This window comes from Solanum stenotomum, chromosome 11, assembly GCF_019186545.1.
Source record: "Solanum stenotomum isolate F172 chromosome 11, ASM1918654v1, whole genome shotgun sequence".
Lineage (NCBI taxonomy): Eukaryota > Viridiplantae > Streptophyta > Magnoliopsida > Solanales > Solanaceae > Solanum > Solanum stenotomum.
In genome coordinates, this window is record NC_064292.1 from 54,079,217 (window position 1) to 54,103,394 (window position 24,178).

The window sequence follows — 24,178 nt, forward strand, 5'->3', positions numbered from 1 at the left end:
TGTATAAATAATTGAGATGACCTGTAGTTACAACTCATTGCATATTTTTTTGGATTCCTCATAAGTGCGGTTTATAAAGGAGGGTGGTGTGTACGCAATCCTACCTTTATCTTGCGAAGATAGAGAGCTATTTCTGATAGATTCTTGGCTCACATAACACATTAATCAGATGTAATTTCATAATTGGGATCTGAGAAAAGTGATGTGTACGAAGTTGTTTGTAATAGACTCTCGGTTGAAGTAATGTGCATTAACCTAGCTGAGTAGGTGATGTACATAACTTTATAAGATAGATAAACTATTTTTGATTGACTCTCCGCTCATATATACATGATAAAATTAAGTACGAAAAGAAAATACAGTCATGGTGAGCATTTGCTGGTAATAGGTAGTGACTTATAATTATTCATTAATTATATTAATGTTGTGTAATGTCAACAGCCAACAATGCCATGTGAGGTTATTCCTTTGAAAGGGGCCTAAAAAACCTTATCAAAATATGAAAAGACTTTAATGAATTTTTTATGTCCATTTGTAGTTTCGTCTGTACTTGTACTTTCACTACTTATTTTAATTATTTTTTAATACAAGCAAAAATATTACTTACTATTTAGTTAAATCATTTCAATTAGTTATACATCAAACAGAATGAAACATACCAACCACTGTGAAAATTAGATTTTACTTATATACATCGACAATGCAAATAAACTTTTACACTATTAATGTATTTGCTATAGCAAATTACTTGATTTATAGATGGTTAATTGTAATCAGGGTAGATTTAAAGATTTGATTAGGAATTCACGTAAATTCAAGATCTAAACAAAAGCTATTGATTTCATGCATGAAACCTGGAAGCAAGAGCTTAGTTGATTTATTTTCTAGGTTGATTCTCATTAGTGAAATTAACTTGTTATAGGGGATTAGTTGATTTATTTTCTAGGTTGATTCTCATTTATTATAAATATAAATTTATATGTAGTTCTTTTTTATATAATGTTCATTGACACTGTCAGTATATAAATGATAAACGTTAAAAATTAACTCAACTTTTGAGATAACGATTGGTTACTTACTTGTATAGTTGATAAAAAATAGACATTTTTCCAACTATATACATGACATTGTTCCAAAAAAAATTACAAGTTTGAAAACGACTTTTAAAAACTACTCTCCACCAGATAAAATTGAATTAGAAGCAAAATCAATTAATCATGGCTTATTATTCTTCAAGTTATGAAAACATTATTTTAATTTGCTTTTGAATAAACTAACAGTTGATCAGAAGGCTCTCCCATAAAAATAAGAGAAAAATATTGATTAGTATAATAAGAGTAGTTACCACTGATTCGCCAGGGTGATCAAGTTATCTTTCTTTTTTTCAATCGAATGTGTCGCATGAGGCTTGCCTATTGCAATTTACCTCTCTTTCTGGAGTGGGGTTTACTCAGTGTCAATCGAGGGTTCCTTGTCAGAAAAAATATTAACTAGTTAACACTCATTTTATTCTCTTTTTCCATTCATACATTGAAACAATTCATTCAAAATAAATAAAGACCTCAAAGAAATAAAAATAATTTTTTTAATGTGGTAGTAATTAATATAACCTCTCTATATCATTTGCCTGAATGTCTTTTGGTTGCTCTATGAAATTGTTATTATAGAAAACATATAATACAACATTATAACATAAAAAACAATTTCAAAGAGAACTTGCCTGTTATAGTGCAATGTTATTGTAGACAACACATTTGTGTAGCTTTCTTATGATGTCTCTTCTTCTATTTAAATATGTTTTAAAAATATTGGAAGACGTTAATCTTTGCACAATACTTTATGAAGAAGCATTTCAATCATGTCAAGAATAACAAAAAAAAAAATCAAAAATTTCTTTTTAGCCGAAATGCCCTAGGATTATATAGCATCGTTCTATTCTTTTTATTTTTTATCATTGGTTCAACTGGTTGAGGATGTACTAGAGCTTGATTGCCCTTCGAATAAAGAATGGTACCTTTACATAATATTATGTTGTTGAGATGGCTTGGCTTTATTTTGGTCTAGTAGTGAAATATTTTTATGGAATCCATCTACGGGCAAATCAATAGTACTTCCTGATCCTGAATTTACATTAGCGAGTTCATGTACTTACGAAAAATGGGATATGACTTCACTAACGATAACTATATGAATTCAATGGAGATGGGGGTTGATATATAAATATATATATATATATCGATGGAATAATTAGTTTTGATTTCTTGTTATCATGAAATTCGTCATCTATTAAAATATATTACTTATTAATGATCGATCAAATTTGTAAAATTCACCCATCAGAAACAAGAAGTACAAATGAGCTTTCAATGATATTGACTCATACCTCCCAATCCAATAATTTTTGGATGACGGTTATTTATGTCAATTTCTGCAGAAATCCCACCTTTTAGTTTACTTATTACCATTATTCCCTATAAGTTTTACAAATTTCTAAAATCCCTCATTTTCGCGCATCAGATTAATGTATCAATACTTATATTATTGTATCTCGCGCATCAGATTAATGTATCAACGCTTATATTATTGTATCTCGTGCATCAGATTAATGTATCAGAGCTATATAAGTGTTGATACACGCGCGATATACGATAATATAAGTGCTGATACATTAATCTGATGCGCGAGATACAATAGTATAAGCGCTGATACATTAATCTGATGCGCGAGATACAATAATATAAGCGCTGATACACTAATTTGATGCGCGAAAATGAGGAATTTCTGTAATTATAAACTTTTAAGGGATAAATTGTAATTTTGTCTTTAAAGTATGTGATTTCTGTAATTTGCCCTTTTAATAACTCTTTAAACCTGATGTAAAGGCCCAAAACACGAGAAAAGTGAATTGAGATGACTAAATGACGGATGGAGGTTAAGGGTACGCAAAATATGTTGGGTGCATCGCCCTTGTCTCCTTCCCTTTACACACTACGTGCATTGTCCAGGACCATTGATTCATTCAATCCGATGGCGGATTCTTGATTCTAGAAATCATTTTCGTAGGATGAAGTTATCAAGTTCTTTTTAAAAAATCAATTTGTTTTAGGATGTTCTCATAGTTTTAAGGTGTCTTCCCCCTTGGTCATGGCTATTTTTTCAAGGCTCGAATTTGTGATTTAAGATAGCCGTCTTTCAAACCTTTGCTGAGTGAATCTTTGACATATTTTTAATAAATTTGATTTTCTTATATGATTTTGGATAATCGTAACCTCTTAAACTATGTTTTGGAGTTTGGTCAAACATAAAGTCCAGTTCAAAAATACAACTCTTTAAATTCTTAAATAAAATTTACATATGTTAAAATTATATATGTTCAAGATAATCGTAACCATCTCAAGATAAGAATTGTTTGAATTCTCTCAACTACGACAATATCTCTCAAAGGATTGAGTCCCTCACAATAACAATAACATATCCATTTTACAACAGATTCAGACAGGGTCTGTCTATACGTAAACCTTATTTCTATCCTAGAAGTAAGAAAGTTATTTTCAATAAACCATTGATTTACATAAAAGCATTCTAAAATGGTTCGAAAAATTAAGTTTAATCTTAAGTCACTCACGCAAGTACATAATTCTTTTTCATTCAATTTTAAACTCAATTTCAGTTTAAACCTTAAAACACATTGAACTACTTATAAATTTTACAAACCCACATTTATTTGTTAATCATCAAAATACTATTCTCTTCGTTCCATATTATATGACATAATTATTTTTGATAAGTAAATATTTTATTTATCAAGTAAATATTATATGACATAGTTAGAATTTAAATTATGTTATATAAATTAAAACAGACGAAATATTCAAATCAACATATTAACTAGTTCAGCTATTATTAATCTCTATATGATACTCCCTCCGTCCCTTTTTAGTTGTCTACTTTAGAAATGACACACAGATTAAGGCAACAATGATTAGCACAGTGAAGTTACAATTTTACCCTTATGACAACTTTTCACTTCAAAATTACAACCACTTATTTGAATTAAAGTGAAATAAATTGGAGGGAAACAACATACACTTTTACAATTTTCAAGAAGTGTAAATAAGGGTATAATAGGAAAAAATTTGTTGTCTTTTCTTGATTTGTCAAAATGGACAACTAAATAGGGACAACCAAAAAAGGAAATATGGACAAGTAAATAGGGACGGAGGGAGTAATTGAATAATTTCTTCCCATTTTTTTGCCCCTATATATAATATAATAATTATTATTATCTTCTTTCTTAAAAAAAGCAAAGAAATAATTGAAATGATGGGCAGTGAAGTGTATCTGTCGGTGACAGAGTGCAATAATTCTTTTCTCCCACTTACATTAAATACTGACAGATTTTGCTATTTTTTTAAACATTTAGAAAAAAATTTAAAATTATTTTGTATAGAAAAAGTGGAAACGAAAGTCTTGGAGCAATATTAAAGTTATTTTAGTGTAATTTATAAATTACGAATTGAAGTCGTGGAAGCATTCACTAATATTTGCATCACATTTCCTTAGAGTGATGCTCTTCTATGAACTTTGTTAATGTGAAATGTTTTGTGTATCGAAATATGTTTTTTATTGAAGAAGTGGTTTTCCAAATTAGAAAATTTGAATTTCCATTTTGGAACTTGAATATTTCAGCTTTATTGTGTAGAAGGATAAAGCTATTATTAGGAATCTTATCTTTAAATTTGTAAAGTATGTGTCGATATCCATTTTCTTCTTTCCTTTTTTGAGAAAGTTGAAGTATTTTAAAGTGGAATAATAGTATTTTTAGGCCATTATTAGCCCAAAGAAAATTTTATTAAGTATATTTAACATTTAGTTAATTAATAAAAATAAATAGTTTTGGTCCTTTGTTAAGTAGCACATGGATTATATTTAGATTATTTTGAAAATTCATTACTGTCAAATGTTAAATAAAAACACAGATTTAACATGACAAATAAATAAGTAGTGGAACAATTACTATTAGAAAATAAGAAATTAGCTACAGAACAAATTTAGTAGCTAAATAACAAAAATCTAATACTAATTCTATTTTAACAAAAATCATCAACAAATTCCGTAGAAAATTTTATGTTTTCTAATAATGATATATGATAAATTTGTAAATATATATTCACAAAAATAATTAAAGAACGTTTCAATTAATTAATTCAAATTCATATCACGTATAATTAATTTGTAAATTTTTTAGCTGTCATTCTATACGCTCATTGGTGGTGCACAAGTCATAAAAGGAATAAACTGTGGAAAATCTAAAAGAAGTTAAAAACATAAAATTATCTAATATATAGATTATAGACTATAGTACCTAGTGGCATATAATATGTTAAATTTTTTTACTAAATATTTATAAATATGATAAACATGGATAAAAGACTAATGAATGAACGGCTACAAAAGGACCGTGTCAATTTAGTTTACATTGGAAAACGTATGTTTCATGGACTTTGAATCTTCAATTTTGTTAAAACACTAATTAAAAATAAATTAAACATGCTTAGGATAGAAACTACACCTACTTCTCCTTAATAATAATGGAATTAAATTTAGAAACTATAAAAATTAATCCACTTTTTTTTCACTTCAAATTGTCTTTTAGAATTAAGTTAGACTTAAGGTCTATTTTCTTAACATGACATCAAAGTCAGATCTACACCATAATTGTTAATACGGAAAAGGGTCAAAAATACCCTTAAACTATCCGAAATAGCTCATATTTACCCTTTAACTTTATTTCGGTTCAAAACTACCCTTCCCGTCAAACTATTGAGTCAAAAGTGCCCTTCTTATTAACGGAAGTTGTTAAATGCCATGTCGATGCCACATTGCACGCCAATAGAGTTCCACTGCCACATAGACTAAATCCCTTAATCTTAATTACTCTTTTTTCCCTCATTTCATTGTTTTCCATAAACGATTTCACCCTTTCTCCCTCATTTCGAGGCTAGGGTTTCATAGTTTTCTTCGTCGCTGGGTTTCAAAGTGGATATTCGTGGTTGTAGGTTAGTAAATCTTTTTTCTTATTTTATTATGTTTACAACCACGAATATCCACTTTGAAACCCAGCCCCGAAGAAAGTTATGAAACCTTAGCCGCGAAATGAGGGGAAAGTTGTGAAATCCTAACTATCATGCTTTGAAATCGTAAACATAATAAAATAAGAAAAAAGATTTACTAACTTACAACCACGAATATCCACTTTGAAACCCAACCCTGAAGAAAGCTATGAAACTCTAGCCGCGAAATAAAGGGAAAGTTGTGGAATCCTAACTATCATGCTTTGAAATCGTAAACATAATAAAATAAGAAAAAAAGATTTACTAACCTAAAACCACGAATATCCACTTTGAAACCTAGCCACGAAGAAAATTGTGAAACCCTAGCCGCCAAAATGAGGGAGAAGGGGTGAAATCGTTTCTGGAAAATAATGAAATGACGGGGGGGGGGGGGGGGGGGNGAGTAATTAGGATTTAGGGATTTAGTCTATGTGGCAGTGGAACCCTATTGGCATGCACTGTGGCATCCAAATGACATTTAACAACTTCTGTTAATAAGAAGGGTACTTTTGGCCCAATAGTTTGACGGGAAGGGTAGTTTTGAGCCGAAATATAGTTTAAGGGTAAATTTGAGTTGTTTCAGATGGTTTAAGGATATTTTTGACCCTTTTCTGTTTAGTCTATGTGGCAGTGGAACTCTATTGACGTGCAATGTGACATTCATGTGGCATTTAACAACTTCCGTTAATAAGAAGGGCACTTTGACCCAATAGTTTGACGGGAAGGGTAGTTTTGAGCCGAAATATAGTTTAAGGGTATATATGATCTATTTCGGATAGTTTAAGGGTATTTTTGACTCTTTTCCATTGTTAATATACCTGACATTGGTTGATCCTCATATTATGTTTCTCATTCTCTAGTTGACCGGGTTGGACTTGCGGGGTATTGGATCATGAATTCCGACCACATCAATTGGAATGTGGATATGTGACTCATTTATTACATAATCTCAATCGTTCCTCACATCATGAACAAGCTTTTGTGTATGATAAGACCAAATGTCCATTTTCTTAACAATTAGTTCATAAAAAGATTTCTCCCTTTTTAACATTCTGTATTTTGGTTAAATTAGTAATACATGACTAAAATAGTAATTTTCACTTCATATGATTATTTTTTTTATAAAAAAACACCATGATACATACGTACAAGCTATGCCAAGTAAGAAGTGTAGAACAATTAGTTCATAAAAACCACTATTGTATAACTATTTACCAATGGATATCGCTTCTCAGATTAAGTAAAAATGTAAATCTATAGCTGTAGATGTAGAAATAATGACACTGATAGTATATGTGACCTTTGGGATGTCAATAGGACATTTGAAAAAGATGCAAGTACCTTCCTTATTTTAAACATTTTTGTAGACGTAAGAATTACAATAACAATAATATAACGCCTCAATTCCAAATATTGGAATCAATATATAAATTTTCATGTATCTGACCAATAACAATGAATCTAGATTACAATTTCTGAAATTACAAAAACCTACCTAGCTAATAGCCTTTGCATACCCTAATCTTATATATTAATAAATATTTTTACATAAAACATAAACGTTACTTTATATATTAATTTGAGATTATCATAAAGTCATAAATTTGAGAAGAACTTAGTAGTAGTAGTAGGTAGTAGAGAAATATAATGGATAAAAAACTCAACTATTTCTCACCAATAATGGATGAGGCCACAAAAGGACCACGTCGTCGTTTTAGTTCACATTGGATATTTGGAGCAAGTGATATCTTCATAGACAATTGAGATTTTAATTTTTGATCTTTCGTTTGATATCTGTATTTGAGTTCGATTAATTTTGATTCATACTACATAAGTTTCATTGTGAGGATAGTGCTTTTTACCAAGAACTTTTTTTAATATTCAGATGACCGAAAATTTCTGATTAAGAGATGAGCAATCCATATACTGAATTTGATTTGATACTTCAATTTTTATTTTATTTTTAAAAAAAATAATTTAAAAACGTAAAGAAACTATTACTCCATCACTGTCCTTCAAAATGGAAAGTCATAACTAATTCAAAGTTTAAATCACATTTTTTGGGGGAAATAGTTCAAATTATTTTGTATACTACACCTTCATTTTAAATTAAAAATCAAACTCGATTGATTCAAACTCATGTAACAAAAAGTTCATGTGAATGTTATAGCCCCCCATAAAAAAAAACATTTCATTTTTTGTGGTCGAATAACAAACAAACTTTCACTCTAAAATGAAGTTCACAAAAGATAATTGCATAACTCATCATTAACCACCACCACAATATCTAATACTCCCTCCGTCCCATTTTATATTAGGTACTTTGACTCGGCACAGAGTTTAAGAAAGAAAGGAAAACTTTTAAAACTTGTGATCCACAATGAATAATAGAAATTTGTATGGTTGTAAATCATTTCATGAAGGATAAAATAAATATTTTATAGTTAGATTGCTACTTTATATAGAAATGTGTCTTTTTTTTGGGACTGACTAAAAAGAAAAGTGAGTCATATAAATTTGGATAGAGGAAGTACATGATATCAATATGAGTTATGGTGTAGTTTTCCTTTTATAAAAAAATCATAATTACGTTACATAGTACATGTGACCTCTGAGATAAAAATAGGACAATTTGATTAGACATAAATACATCCCCTCGTTTTAAACATTTTTCTAAAATATTATATTATTTTCTCCGTTTTAATTTATTTGTCTTATTTTAATTTAACATAAAATTTTAAAAAATACGAAAGTTTTTTAGATTTTGTGGTCTTAAAACATGTCATGTAGAGTTTAAAATTATAGACTCGTAAAAAGGAAAAATCAACACTATTTTTTAAAATAGACTAAAAGAAAAGTAAGACAGATAAATTGAAATGAAAAAGAACTATTCGATTAAATATCAACCAATTATTTATTTTCAAATTTCAAATCAATGAAAACAACGATGCACTTCACCAAAAAAAATAAAATAAAAAACAAGTTGTGGCTATCAATTTAGAGGGACCAATTCAATTAACACGTTTTTTTTTCTGTCTAATTTATTTTATTTTATTTATTTATTTATTTTTGTAGAGAATTTTAATGGTTGTTTCTTCTTCTTCTTCTTCTTCTTCTTTCATTTTTATCTTCCATAAATTTTGTATTTCTTATTGCATGAAGCTTCTCAATTTTATCTTTTATTGTACTTGCTACTATTTTCTTCTTCTTTCTTAAGAATTTAATAAGAATATTTATTCTTATTTAATTGATTTTCTAGTTTTTAATTTGTTTCATAAATCTTTGGAAGTGAAAAAAAAAATGGATTCAAGAATGGAGATAGATTTTATGGATCTCAATAGTAAACCACAATTATCAGAAATGGAGAAGCAACACAAAAGAGGTACAAAGAATTTATTTTTTAAAATATATATTTAACAACAAAAAAGGAAAAAAAAAAACAAAATCTTCTTTGATTTTAGGTTTGTTATGGAATTTTAGTAGATTTTTTAAAATAGTATAAGGTTATTATAAAACCATACTTTGTGCTAACATTTATTAGGGTTTATTATGAGTAGATCTCAAAGATATGGTAAGTGAACTTTATTTGTTACTATTCAGTCTCAAATTATCAGTGGTGATTTTTTTTTATATAATTAAGAGGTATTTTTTAATTATAACATCACATCCCATAATTGAGGTTCTTGTAGTTTTCAAGAACAATAAATTTTGTCTTAAAATTTTAAAATGATAATAATTTGAGATAGTTATTATGATAAATCATAACAAATAATTCGAGACGAAAGAAGTAATTAAGTTGATTTTCACTTGAATCTTTTCTCTTGCCAATTTATTGTTAGTTTTCTTATTTTAATTTTAGAAATTCATAATTCTGCAATTGTTTTGGCTTGCATAGTAAGTAGAAGATCTATATAATTTAGTCATAGTCTTTATTGGATTGGTCTTTTTCTTGTAGTTTAATTTGTAAAAAAAAAAAAAAAATTAAATAAATCTGTGCATTAACGACTCGTTTGGCTCTAAAAATATTTGAGAAAAACTTGGGAAGTGGTATTTGGTCATATAACTTGGTAAATATATTTGCTAAGTATCTCAAATTTCCAAATACTAGAAAAAACTAGTATTTGAGCCAAGTTCTAATATTTGGAAATTTTAAAAAATTCAAAAATTACCCCAAACTTTTATAGTTTATAAAAAGTATCCATTATTTATTAAGTCCAACTATTATTTTGTTACTATCTCCTTCGGAAAAGTTTGAATTCTAATTTGAGTGATGAAATTGAGAAAAAAGAACAATTTATGTTTAATGGGTTATAATTATAACTAAATTAGTGACAAATTTGAGTATGCGATTAATGTATTGTCTTGCCTATATTGTTATTTTGTTATTGTTGACTGTTATCAATGATATTATAAGGTTATTTTTTAACAACATATTTATTATAAAATGATAATATAAATTTATGAGTATTTTAAATAATTTTTTGAACTTATGAGTATAAATCATATTTTTTGAAATAATCAAATATTTTGGAGAAAATTTAGGCCAAACACATGGTGAAACTTCACCAAAAACTTCACCCAAATATGATTTTCCAAGAGAACTTGGTGTCAAATGCTAGTCAAGTATTATTTGTTCACACAAGGTTTAGGGACAAATTGATGTCGCACACTTAGAGGTGATGCAGAAAATCTATTTTAATATATAATATATTTTTATAATAATTGATGGCACGAGAAAAAGAAAACCATATCGTGATAACCTTATCCGAATATGTAGATATAGATATTGTAAGGTCTAATAAAGTGGATGGATAACTTTTTATGTTATTTCTTGTTGAATTTGATTGAATCTTTTTAAATTATGATATTATTTTGTGTTTTCTATTTACTTTAATTGTGTACTAGCTAACTCACGATATTCGTTCATTTAGCTTCTGGGATGAAGTGGCCATTTTCATTGGCTGATTTAGCTACTCATCATGAAAACGCATTTTTTCAGGTTATTCATATTTCCCTATTTAATTATAATTATTTCCTTCATTTATACAAATTCTAATAAACTAATCTTTTTAAAATCTAATTTTCTTCTTCTATTTTTCAGAATTACAACTCCACCCCAATAGTTTCCATTAATTCAAAAAAATCATCCCTAAACAATTACAAATCCACCAATGACCCCCAATACTTTGGAGGGGCTTTTCCTGTAGTAGCAAAAACAAGCACTTATGACTCAAGGTATTTTCATAGTTTATTATTATGTTATTTTTCCATATTTTAAAAAAAAAAATATTTTACCAAAAAATCAAAGTTGTTTTTTAAAAAAATTCGAAACAATATTTTTGCAGGAAAAACTATGACAATTGGAGTCCAAATGAGTCAACATTGACCATATTCTACATGGGTGCGGTCCATATTTTTCCGGGTATATCACCAGAAAAGGTACTATCTTATTTTTGGATTTTATTATTATCTATTATTTTTTTTATTTCGGTTATCGTACTAATATTTTTTGTTGTTGTTTTCTTCATTATTTTCAATGTGACTTCTTCATTACTGTATTTTCTTTGCTTACTTATTTTAATATGCTTAACTTAAGTTGAGGGTTTATCAGAAAAAAAGCCTCTCTGCCTTATTCAATGCCCGTAAGAGCATAAGGTTGCGTATACATTGATCACCCTCTCTAGACACTATTACGAGATTATACTAAATATATTATTATTGTTTTTCACCAAAAAAGGTCCTTTGAATTATTTCTTTAATTTATATCTATTTTTCTCTATGCATCTATTTTTAAAAACTTTAGAAGTGATGTTCTGATTATATATATTTTTTTAAAATTGTATAGGCTGAGCAAATAATTGACCTGGTTTCTAAATCAACAACTCTCCACATGGATGAGATTTTAGAAAAAGTGATGAATAAAGAAAAATATGAAGAAAATAAATCAGACCCTTCAAATGCATCCACAAATTATGCTAAAGGAGGTATTTATCTTGTTTTTTTTTTTTTAAATTTGATTTTATTATTTCTTAATTTTATTTTATTTTAATAAACCTATAAATTTGTATTTAATTGCAGCACTTGCTATGGCTCGTAGAGCAACTCTTGCCCGATTTTTGGAGAAGAGAAAGCATAGGTATTTAATTTCGAGCTGGTTGTTTCTCGTAACGAAAAAATCACTCAACTTTATTTAAATATAATAAAAGTCGATAAACATTTTCTGCAACCAAGATATCACTCAATTTTATTCAATGATAAAATAAATAATAAGTGATCATCTGTGAAGTTATCTCTACAATCAAATTGATTTTGTAAATGTGTTTTAACATCAATTTGATTTTTTTTTATTTTCCAAAGAAAACCTTATCTAAAGAGGGAGATATTGTGTATTCTTTTTCAAAATTATTTTTATGTTATATTAACATTTTATTTTATTTTATTTAAATTTAGATTGATCAAAGCTAGGCCATATCTATATGGTGAAAATTTATCAAAGTTTCCCTTTGATATTCAACAAGAAGAAGAAGAAACGGCGTCGTCAAGCGTTCATTGGGAAAACTAATTCAAGACAAATTGCATTGTTTTGAATTATTATTATTATTCTTTTAGAAATATTATAATGTTTTATACATGTGCCTATCATGTTGTGTTTAATTATATATTTACATTGACTACTAAAAATTTTCAAAGATTATTGTAATTTTATTATGAGTTAAGTTATAACATGTTTGTAAATTTCAATGCATTTTTGAAAATTACTGAATTCGAATGAACCTGTTGTTCAAGGGGAAGATATGCCCCTTCCGATAAGAGAGAAGTATGATCTCTTAGAAAACTCATATCGTCCACTCCAACTTGCTTGTAGCTTAAGACATATTAGTTGGTTGTTGTTTGATTATTCTACGATTTCTACTTTTGTGTAAATCTCATTATTTCTTTTGTTTAAGATTTTTGAACGCAATAAAAAAGGATGAAGGATAGAATATATGCAAGACTTACCACTACTTCGTGGAGGTATATATGTTGTTTACGAGTTTAAACTCTGCCACGAACCGAAAACTTGGTTTTAAGTGGGAAAAGGTAAACAGACTTCTTATTCACCCATTTTGAACCGTGCACCAGCTGGCCCTCGATTAATGGGATAGAAATCCGAGTGTAATCGTAAAAGCATGACAACAAACAACAACATACTCAGTATAGTCGCACGAGTGGAAAGGCAAGACAAACAATGCAAATTCATAATGAAAAGATGTATGATTGTTCAAGCACTTGTAACACAAAATTGTAATTAAAAAAACTATATAGAACCAACAAAAGAAAGATCAGCCAGAAAATATATTAACAGATCATTTCAAGATCCTCACAAAGAACTACATTCTATTTTTCCAGATTATTATGTCCCGGAGGCAGCTCTTCATTTCGCGGTCTTTGAGTGCTTGATTAGCCAATCGATAACAGCATCGATATTTACAGAATCCTTGCACGAGATCATGTAACAGCAGACTTCTCTGTCCGTTATTGAGTCGAGACCTCTGATTCAACAAGCATAACAAATAGTTAACAGAGAGTGAATTTGTAAAAGGGAAGAAATTGGCTGAACACATAGACAGACACCTAAATTCGTCACGATCTTTAATCAAGTTAACTAAGAATTCGACTAATTGAACACCTTGTTCTGTCGAAAATGTGCCTGAATTTTGATTACTAACCATTCTTTTTATCAACTCACCTTCTTTATTTCTAGGCATAATATATAGACAGACACTTTAACTTGGCCTACACGGGGAGTTGAACACCCCAACTTTCATTGTGTTCATCTAGACACTTCAGCTTGACACAGGTGCGTCTCATGAACACCTTAACTTTGAAAATGCACATATTAACACCTTTAAGGGGGTGCATTCTCAAAGTTGAGGCGTTTATGGAGCCAACTTAAACCAAGTTAAGGTCTCTAGATGTGCATTTTCAAAGTTGGAGTGTTTTGTTGTCGGTTGAGACCAAGTTTAGGTGTCTATCTATGTATTATACTTTACTTTTAGGTACATTTTTTTACAATATAAAGTTTTTAATAGGTCAGACCCTTAGCTTAGGCGTCTAGATGAAAAATCGCGACAAGTTTAGGTGTCTGTCTACGTATTCTGGCAAAGAAATAATTTCTTACGTGAAGGTTAATGTTCAGCGACTTACAGTTGATCGACCAATGACTGCTGCGAAAGAGCTTCTGATTTGTCAATTTTGTTTCCCAAGATGAGCAAAGGAATTCCACTTAATGAAGGTTTCTTCAAAAGTTCATGTAACTCAGTTCTTGTTATAGGTACACTGTCTCTATCAGCAGCGTCAACAACATACCTGTCGCATAAAAGATCCTGAGTCAATTCAATCTAAATATGTAATGCACAGTCAATTCGTACTCAACGCCTCAAAGTTAAGCTTTCCTTTTCGTCAAAAAAAGCTGGATTGAAACGAACATGGTCACTAGTCAGGCCAAATGAAAGGAAGTTTACAGGGAAAAAAATTTGTTGAACTGTTCTGTAGCATTGGATTTTGTTGCTTATTATCCTTGCTAATAAGGAAAAGTTCGAACAAAGAGCAAAGGCTAGAACTGAGAAGTTGGTTATTGTAATAGCGCTGAATTGTTTTCCTTATCCCGGGTATAAAATTTTTAGGATTACATAATTACAATTATTCTGCGTTTGGTTATTGGTTTTAGCTGAAACCGGAATAAATTTACCAAATCTTGGTATTATCTACCCCATATAGGATGGGGGCTTATGATCTCGGGATATCCTTGTTTTGAACCAAACAACCCCTAAGTATCATATGGACATATGCCATCAAACTAGAATGACAAGGACGAGGCAAGCGCCGGTATGACACACCCCAACTAATACTAACAGTAATGATGTTAACTAAGGCAGGGAAAATAACAGGATCACAAAAGAGACAGCACCGAGTACTTCCCCCGGCAGTCGCCACGAACGGAAAACAACATAGACTATAAAACGAGCAGTTTATGACTTCATATAATTTGCACACCTTGGACCTCATTACAGGAACTTAAGATACATATTCACATCAGGAGAAATTTCATCCGTTAGAGATGTCAAAATCATGAAATCAGGCAAAAGCATTAAATGCATATCGTAGTAAGCCAAAAACGAACAAAATAAAATAATAATTGAGGAGACAGATAAGGACAGAGATTAAGATTAGAAATTACAATATCGCAGAGACACCCCGACAATAGCGCTCCCACATCGTGCGAAATCTCCTTTGGCCTCCAAGATCCCAGAGTTTTATGGTCACATTTCCTTTTGTTACTTTGCGCATATTAAATCCAACCTAATTGGAGAAACTTCATTGAGCAAGTAAATGAAAGAAGACAAGAAAACTAGTTTAATTCAGTGAGGAAAAGGTACTGACCGTCGGTATCATGTCCTCGCTGTAGCCTCCAGTCTGATAAAGATCAAAATATCTAATGTCAAAAAACATTGCCAATTAAATTGAAAAAGGGGTCGGGAGAGATGGAAGAGGAGAGAGAGCATATAATGTCCTCACAGCAATAGCATTGACGAGAGATGTCTTCCCAGCATTTTGAAGGCCTATCAGGGAAAGTTCCATTTCCTGTTTAAAAAATAGGCTAAACAAGGAAACATGTAGAAAACTTAGATATCGACAATGTCACTCAGGATCAAACGACATAAAGAATAAAGCACGAGTCATTCTTCCAACAACATGAATTTGAGTTTACACAGACCAACTTGAATAGTAATATCTGTTTAAGTTTCCCAGACTAATCCAATAGAGCGACATCCAGTTATGGTAGTAATATCATCACATAATATAATACAACAATAGTTTACACGGTTGCAGAACATCTGAAACACCGCGAATACCCACACATAATTTTTTCAATAAAATCATCACTCATTAGCACTCAACGGCATTTTGATTAAGACACTGCATATATCTGATACAACATTATTTTTGATAAGGTAAAGTATTATATGGACGATTAATACCAAAAAGGTGCTTCAAAAGTACAAAAGTACAAAAGAAATTAACAAATTCACTTAACTGATACGAATTTCTTTTTTGGTAAGTAATCTGATTCGACATTCACGTTTATCAAATCACTGATAAGCATGTGAAGATATATTTAGAATAGTCGCTTGTTTGGTTAGCACATAGATATAGCCTTCTCCTGAATTTATACATAATTACTAGTGTCATGTTCCTTACTATAAATGTTATCCTCAGCATTATTGAAAGAACACCAGCCACATGCAAGCTATGGGGATTTGGATAAAAAATAGAGTTGCATGTCAAAATGATGGGACGTTATGTAGAAAACTAACAAAGTATTCCAAGGAGAAAATATTGATTTGGAGGAGAATCCCAGAAGGAGATATAAGGAAAATGACTACAATAGAAATTTCTATATACAAGGTATTCCATTTTCTTCAATTTCACCTTAGCTTTTGTTTTGATTACGAAAATCATTGTATCTGTACCAAAACTTTTATTACAAAAATCACTGTATCTTCCCCGAATTTCTCTGTCGATTTTGGTCAAAGTACCCAAAATCTGTTGACCATATCCGATACGGATCCCATGCTCACGTCGTGTCAACACGGGTGCTGCCCCGAAAGTGAAGAGTCCGAGCAACTTAGATTACTACCTGAAGAAGACGGAACTAGAAGGATGACATAATTACAATGCTAATAGAGCAAAAGAGGCCTTCGCCTTAAATTATTCTTGATAAAATCTGCTAACCGTTCTTATGTTTATATCACTTCTCTCTTTCTTGCATTGACCGAACAAAGGTTTCAAATGAGCTATAGACCGAAGAACTTTCTGCAGCATAGCTCTAAGACAAATTCTGAAATTCGGAATAAGTCGTCGGAGATTCTCTACGTCACTATAGAAGAAAAACTAGTCCAAGAACAGAAAGTTATCTATATCTTCCCGCTTTTGGCATTGGTGCAATTTAAATAGTTCACTAATTAAATAATTCTCTCCGGTACATATTTAGTCTTTGTTATTCCGTTAGTCTTTGCTATAAAGCTTGCTAAATTTCTTCACCTATCATTAGACTGGGATCTTCCTAGACCACAATATGGTATACATGATGTAGCTCCCGTGATTCGTTACACTAATTGCTAAGGACCAAAAATGAGCTATTATTCTTCTACCAACCATAAAAAGAAAAACAACGAGCTGAAACAACACATGTGATAACTGAAGTAGAGTAATCAAACTTAGGAGGAGCTACTGGTCGAACTGCTAATGCTATTACTTACTGTAAAACAACACAATCTATAACTATGCTCCATGAGCACCTCCACCAAAAGAGAACTGTCCAAATAAGAAAAAGTAAAATCCCAAAAATACAACAACATACAAAGTGTAGTCCCACAAGAGGGGTCTGGGGAGGGTAGTGTGTACATAGCCTTACCCCTACCTTGTGAAGGTAAAGAGGTTGTTTCCGATAGACTCTCGGCTCAAGTAAAGCATATAAAAAAATCAAGTAAGTAAAATAAATACACTAGCGACGGATCCATGCTGAAAACAAATAAGAAAAGAATGCATAGCGACAACAAAATGTACGATAACTAGACAAAACTTGACTAACTACTAAGCTTCTACCCAATAATATTGTTGAATAGTATTTGATTATCAAGATCATAGCTTTTTTACATTTCAATCAAAGTAACTTTCTTTTAAGTTCTTGAAATTGTCAAGCTGATGCCACAACACAACAACATTACCCCATGTAATCCCACAAGTGGGGTCTGACGAGTGTGGTGCATACGCAGCCTTACCCCTACCTAGTCAAGCTAATGCCAACAACATACCCCGTGTAACCCCACAAGTAGTGTTTAGTTAGGAATTTTGCCTAAGAGTGTTCAAAACTTTAGTATGTATCTCTAAAAAGTTGTTTTTGACCTATATACGCAACATCATTTTCTATATGCACAACATCATTTTCTATACGCACAATATAATTTTTCGACAAAGGGTGATCAAGTGACCATCCTTGAGTCAATGTAGCTACACCACTCTCTAGGAGGGTGGTATCTACACAAACCTTACCCCTACCTAGTCAAGTTTATGCCAAGATAAACAAAATTCATCAACCATAAAAGAGAACAAACCAAACAAAAGATACAAGAACAACTAAAATCTCCAATTTCCACTTTTAACCTCAAAATTTCCTTTCTCACATCAATCAAAACAGACAAACAAAAAAACAGAGGAATTCCCCCCTCCCCTCCCCTCCCCTCCCCTCCCTATTGAGTAAACAAGCATGCTATATCAAAGCAAATACATAACAATTCATAAAATTTCCAATTCTCCATATTTGTTTCAACCAAACAAGGGGAACAAATCAAAAGGGGTTTCTTGAAAATACAAAAAGAACAAAACTTTATTACCTTCTAAGCCAATTGAGCAAAGAATCCCAAAGACCCATATTCAGAAAAGTGAAAAAGCAGACAACTTTGGTAGAATTAAGTGAATATATGAAGGGATTTTGTTGTTGTTGTTGAAGAAGAGGTGACAAGTAATAGCCTAATAGGAAACTTCGCCGACTAGAACAAGGACAGAATCTACGAGTGTTGGATTATTGCGGCACCCATAATGACTTCTCATCAAGGGAGTTTAGCTAATTTAAAAAGTTAGCTCTTTTTTTAATTCTATCACCATAACAATAATATATTTAGCGTAATTTTATAAGTGGAATTTCAAAATAAGTGATTATAAGAAAATTTTATCTCTATTTTTGTGGGCTAGAAAATGTTATTTTCGATACATTCTTGATTCAGAACTGATATTGTTATTTTTTAAAGGTTTGCGTTGAGTTTCATTATTAAAAATTATTGAGACTGCTAATAGAAAGTTGTATACTAAAATTGAAGTTATTTGAGTCGATTTTGCAAAAAAAAAGTGTTGGTGAAATTATGCACATCACTAAGATTATTTGGCCATAAATCTTAACGTGTTGTCAGGATTTTAGCTACAAATAACTGAAAACTTATGATGATTCGTGAGAATTTGATTAGAACTTTTAATGAATCGCGATATCATGTTGTTAGGCAGGTTTTAATTAGTATCGACTATCGAAAAAGAAATACTTGTGATTGCTACTTAGAAATTATGACGAATCACAAATAAGTCATAATGACAATCGTGTAGGCCATTTTCTCAAGACTTTTTTTTACTGGGATTAGAATTTAAATGGTGGCACTAAAAGATGCTATTTGTGCAAATGTATTAATCCAGGCCTTTGACACATGGTCTCTGGGCTGAATTTAACTTCTTATTCTTACTTTTGGTTTTGCCAAAATAGGCCCAATACTGAGAGACTAAAATACAAAGCCCATAACATAAAAGAAAAGACGATCCATATATAATGGATCAATTGAAAAAGGAAAGGGTCGTTTGTACTTTTATTCCGATTTTGTGTTGGTCTTTAATTTTTACCCCTTGAGGACAAATAGCTTTTTTTGCGGACATACATTTATATTTTTGCATCAAAATATCCCACTCGGTATAAGTTCAATTTCTAGGGGTAAAATTTAAAGAGCAATCATTTGAAGGACAAATCGTGCAATTACTCAAAAGGGAACGATTAAACGAATGAAAGGCCATATTATATGTTGCGTTATATAGTGGGAAAATAAGGTTATTTCTGCAAATGATGTCTATAATGTTGGGTTAATCAAACATGAATAAGCCCACTTCATTCCTAAAATGATTTGGGCCTTTTATTTGGGTTCAAAATTGGCCCAAGATTGGCCCAATTAGTTATTCAACATGATTTGTATTGGACTTTTAATCATGGGCACACATTTTATTTTGTATAAACCCAAAAATAGTAAAGCTTTCACGAGGTACCTTATTTGAACATCGCTATTTAACTTGCATCTACTTGTTAAAAATTCTTACAAGTTCAGGCACATATACACAAATTTTCTGTCATATGAAACTTCAAAATATTACATATTTAAAGTTTATTTCGAATTGGATATGAAACCTTACAAATATGACTTAAATGGTGGTCTCGAAATTGAATATCTATACACTTCGTCCACAAAAAATCATTTGGAGCTAAGAGTCAAATGGCTTATTTCTTCTTTGTTAAGATTTTCTTGAATATGTTAATTTTTTTTTATTGCTATAGAAAATTCAGTTGATTAAGAAAATTAAAAAGTGCATTTGATTTTTTCTTTTGACCATTGGGCAAATCGTAGTTATTATTTTTTGGGTGCATTCTAGATAAATTTATTTTTGTATAATAACTCACAAATCATACATGAAAAGTACATTACACTAAGCAAGTCTAATACGATGAACTCAATTGAGAAGACGTTGGCAAGGGAATCAATCTCTGACCACTCTTATGCATTATTTATGGAATACCACCTATTGTACCAATTCAATCATCGCACTCTAAAAATAAGTTAAACTTTAATTTGCTAAAAAGAAAAAAGACACAAGATTGATACCATGTTCAAATTCAACCCTATAATTAGACAATTTGATCCTATTACAATCCTCAAATAGTGACAGTATTAATATAAAATTTGACAGATAAATTAAAATATTTTTTTTGAAACAATCAGATTTCTTCCTTAACACAAGAAACTTCAAGTCTAAATATATTACTTACTATATATTTTTAATATTTCTGAAATGTCATGTCTAATAATATTTTAAAATTATCTTATCTTATAATATAATAGTCAATCTAAATCAATTGATAGCTGAATTTTAACGAGAATATATTGGACTCAATCTACCTAGTCTACTACGTGTTAACATCACATAGTTGAATTTGCACCCCAAACAAAAAAAAAAGTCATTATTAATTTTCTTCGGACCAACGTACCTATAGATTACGAGCTTGAGTCATGAAAACAATCACGAATGCTTGCATTGGGGTTATGATATTCTATATCATAAATTCACAACCCTTGTGGTGCAGTCCTTCCATAAATTCTGCTAACGCGGGATGTTGTGTACACTGAATTACCCTATGTATATATAAAAGAAGGTTCACTTTGAAATTTCTTTGGGATTAACGTACGATAAAGTTGTTTCAGTGTGATATATACATCACAGATTCGAGCCATGAAAATAATCACTAATATTTGTATTAGAATTGACTATCTATCACAGTCCTTGAGGTGCGGCTATTCCCTAAATCCTGCTAACATGAAATATTGCGTGCACCGAGCTACATGGTACTTGTAAAAGAAGGTTCACTTTGAAGGTTCTCTTATTTTGATTTTTGTAGTTGGGAAATAAATAAAATAGGTTTTGAAATAGACTAATATGAAACCCTATGAATTTTCAAACTTGGAAAATGTGAAATTATTTTATGAAAAGTAAGATTTTGACAATAATATTACCCATAGTTTTCAATTTCTTAATTAACGGTTAAGAAACATACAATATAATACTTTTTTCGTTTTTGATTTTTTTGTGGTATATATGTATATAATATTATATTTGTGGAAAAAAATTAAATGTGGAATTATCTAGAATGAAAAACATGGATCTCCTCGTTGAGGGGGCTAGGAATTTTTATCGATCGTATTAAACCTAATTATGATAATTTCTCTAATATTTGCAAATAATATATAGTATGAATAAATATTTTAGAAATTACTTTTGAATGTCAAATTCATTAATAGCGATAATTTTTTTTACAGTAACTATATACAATCATAACAATAATATAATATAGCAGTGAGATCTGAGGAGGCCGGAGGCTGTCGGCAAACCTTACTCTCTTTGTTAGATGAAGATAATATTGTTTTCGATGGAACAATGTATGTAACTTAAATTCTCTGATATACTCTTTTTTAACATGATTATGAGGTAATAATTATTTTCTTTTCCATTTTTTTTTATCATATAGATATAGTATATTATTATACTCAAACCATATTAAAATTTTTCTGACTTTTTTTTTGCTTGCATGCATTTTCTACATTTTCTTATTCACGTTTCTTGTAACCTTCCTTTTTTCTCTTATTAATTAATTCTTATGTTGTCGTCATATATAAAGGTCATATATATCCATTAGCTTGCACAAGAATTTGACTAATAAAAATTTCAAAATATTAGTATGTTTTAGTAATTAATAGTCAAAATTTTGGATAGCATTTATTTATGCCAAAGTCAATATATAGTAACTCAGATTTTTCCTTGGATTTTAAAACTTAGATTTAATACGTATGTATATTATTCTTGAAACAATACTGTATATTTAATTTATAATACTTTTGTATTTGCATAATACATCGATAAACTACTTGAATTGGCCTTAATCAACAATTAAACACTCTAACTTTGAAAATGTACATTTAGACACCTCATCAACTCTTCTCCGCTGTGTCTCTTGGATACCTGACACTGACGTGATGCATAAATTTTAGAGGTGTCTGAATCGTTTTTTTTGTAAGTTGGAGTGTTCAATTAATACAACGGAAACAAGCTAAGATGTCTAGATGTGCATCCTCAAAATTGTTGAATTAATTAAGTGCTTATTTGTTCATTGGGTGGAATTAATTAAAAATTATAGTCTTTTTTTTTTGTCAAATTTGTGATCATGCATTAGGACTTTGGGGCATTTATTCATTTTGATTAATTTCTCTCTATTTTTCCATATTAAATTCTCACAAGCATGAATTTTTTTATATAAAAAAAACACAGTGATGATACTTTCCAACGAAATATTAATCTTAATCTTTTAAATATTACATGCATGGATAGCCAAATCCATGCATGTATAATATATAATAAAAGTACCTCTTGCATGGTGAAGTTTCAACATTCAACTTATACTTAACTTATAAAAAATAATATGAAATAAATTTATTAACGTAAAGTCAACACTTTATTCAAATTCATAGAGATTGGTAAACTAATTTTTAATAATCATGACTTATTCAAAATCATAAGTAATAAACTTAACCAAACCACGAAATTGTCTGGCTGTAATTGGAGTCAAATGCCTATATATGAATGTTTTTTTTTTATCTTAATTAATTAATAGAGAAAGTGATTGGGTTATTATTTAATGAATTTATTTTGATTTAATTAGTGCATGCATGAGTTTTTCCAACAAATACATGTTGACAAATTAGTCGATATTCCAAAGTATATTAGATAGATAGATATATGGTCTGATCATAAATTATTAAGTTCAGGTGAATATGTAATCAACATAATAGATTCATCCCTACTTTGAGTTGATCTTGTGAAACCTTATCATCAAGGGATGTGAGATGAATGAATGGGTTTCTTCTACTTCGAATCAAATATCTAGCGTTTTTTAATAAGAATTTTTTCTCTTAAATTTAAAACAAAACATGTAAATCTGAATTAGTCAGTCTAGCAAATGTATTTCGAATACATGTAGATGATGACACCTTGTTAAATATTTACGAGTCATTGACTTTCATCAAATTGACCAATTATATGAGTAGATGCATGTTAAGTAAATATATTTAATTATTATGGTATGATGTCTCTTATCCGAAAAAAACGACAACTTATTTTTTAACTAGATGTTGCCCCAAATCATGCTAATTATCATGATGAATGATAAATGGAGTGAAAAACACACATATCACTTGACTATAATTAATTAATAAGCAAACTTGTATTATTAAAGAATATGTATAATATACATTCATTGATTTGATATATGAAATAGGCCCGTATAATATATGTATATATATTTTCCATCTCGTATCATTACGAAAATAATGAAATGTCACGATTACTTTTATATTGATCATGCAAATGTAAAAAAAAAGATCATCTTAATATATAAAAAAACTAGTAACACATTTTACTATACACATATAATATACATACAATATACATCTAACCTCTCTACAGAAGAGAAGGGAAAAGGTTATCTGCCCATAATGATAATGACTAATTAGTGGCGACAAAACAAAAAAAAATCATTCGGTCTTTAATATTCATATTGGAGATCAAGTAAATTCAAATCTACGCCAAAAATTTCACACTAAAAACTAAAA

General features: G+C 29.9%; 2 protein-coding genes across 2 annotated transcripts; one reads left to right on the forward strand and one right to left on the reverse strand.

Annotated features, from left to right (window-relative positions):
* Positions 1 to 9,145: 9,145 nt before the first annotated feature.
* LOC125844204 (protein JAZ7) lies at positions 9,146 to 12,848 on the forward strand. The gene is made up of 7 exons (XM_049523469.1): positions 9,146 to 9,495; positions 11,045 to 11,112; positions 11,215 to 11,348; positions 11,459 to 11,552; positions 11,959 to 12,097; positions 12,192 to 12,249; positions 12,564 to 12,848. Exons 1-7 carry the CDS (start codon positions 9,414 to 9,416, stop codon positions 12,673 to 12,675), a joined length of 687 nt encoding a protein of 228 aa, XP_049379426.1. The 5' UTR covers positions 9,146 to 9,413; the 3' UTR covers positions 12,676 to 12,848.
* Positions 12,849 to 13,403: 555 nt separating this feature from the next.
* On the reverse strand, positions 13,404 to 18,717 carry LOC125845462 (ADP-ribosylation factor-like protein 8c). The gene is made up of 6 exons (XM_049524974.1): positions 18,551 to 18,717; positions 15,672 to 15,753; positions 15,537 to 15,569; positions 15,334 to 15,455; positions 14,301 to 14,462; positions 13,404 to 13,645 (listed from the first exon to the last, which is right to left on the reverse strand). Exons 1-6 carry the CDS (start codon positions 18,586 to 18,588, stop codon positions 13,528 to 13,530), a joined length of 555 nt encoding a protein of 184 aa, XP_049380931.1. The 5' UTR covers positions 18,589 to 18,717; the 3' UTR covers positions 13,404 to 13,527.
* Positions 18,718 to 24,178: the final 5,461 nt, after the last annotated feature.

Bases quoted from the DNA above. Each gene is read 5' to 3' on its own strand.
- LOC125845462 (XM_049524974.1), bottom strand. From the start codon at position 18,588: ATGGGTCTTTGGGATTCTTTGCTCAATTGGCTTAGAAG. The intron at 15,570-15,671 runs GTGAGGACATTA...GATCTTTATCAG, and splicing joins CTCTCGTCAATGCTATTGCT to ACTGGAGGCTACAGCGAGGA. The intron at 15,456-15,536 runs GTCAGTACCTTT...TTCTCCAATTAG, and splicing joins GCGAGGACATGATACCGACG to GTTGGATTTAATATGCGCAA.
- LOC125844204 (XM_049523469.1), top strand. From the start codon at position 9,414: ATGGATTCAAGAATGGAGATAGATTTTATGGATCTCAATAGTAAACCA. The intron at 12,098-12,191 runs GTATTTATCTTG...ATTTAATTGCAG, and splicing joins CACAAATTATGCTAAAGGAG to CACTTGCTATGGCTCGTAGA. The intron at 12,250-12,563 runs GTATTTAATTTC...ATTTAAATTTAG, and splicing joins TTGGAGAAGAGAAAGCATAG to ATTGATCAAAGCTAGGCCAT.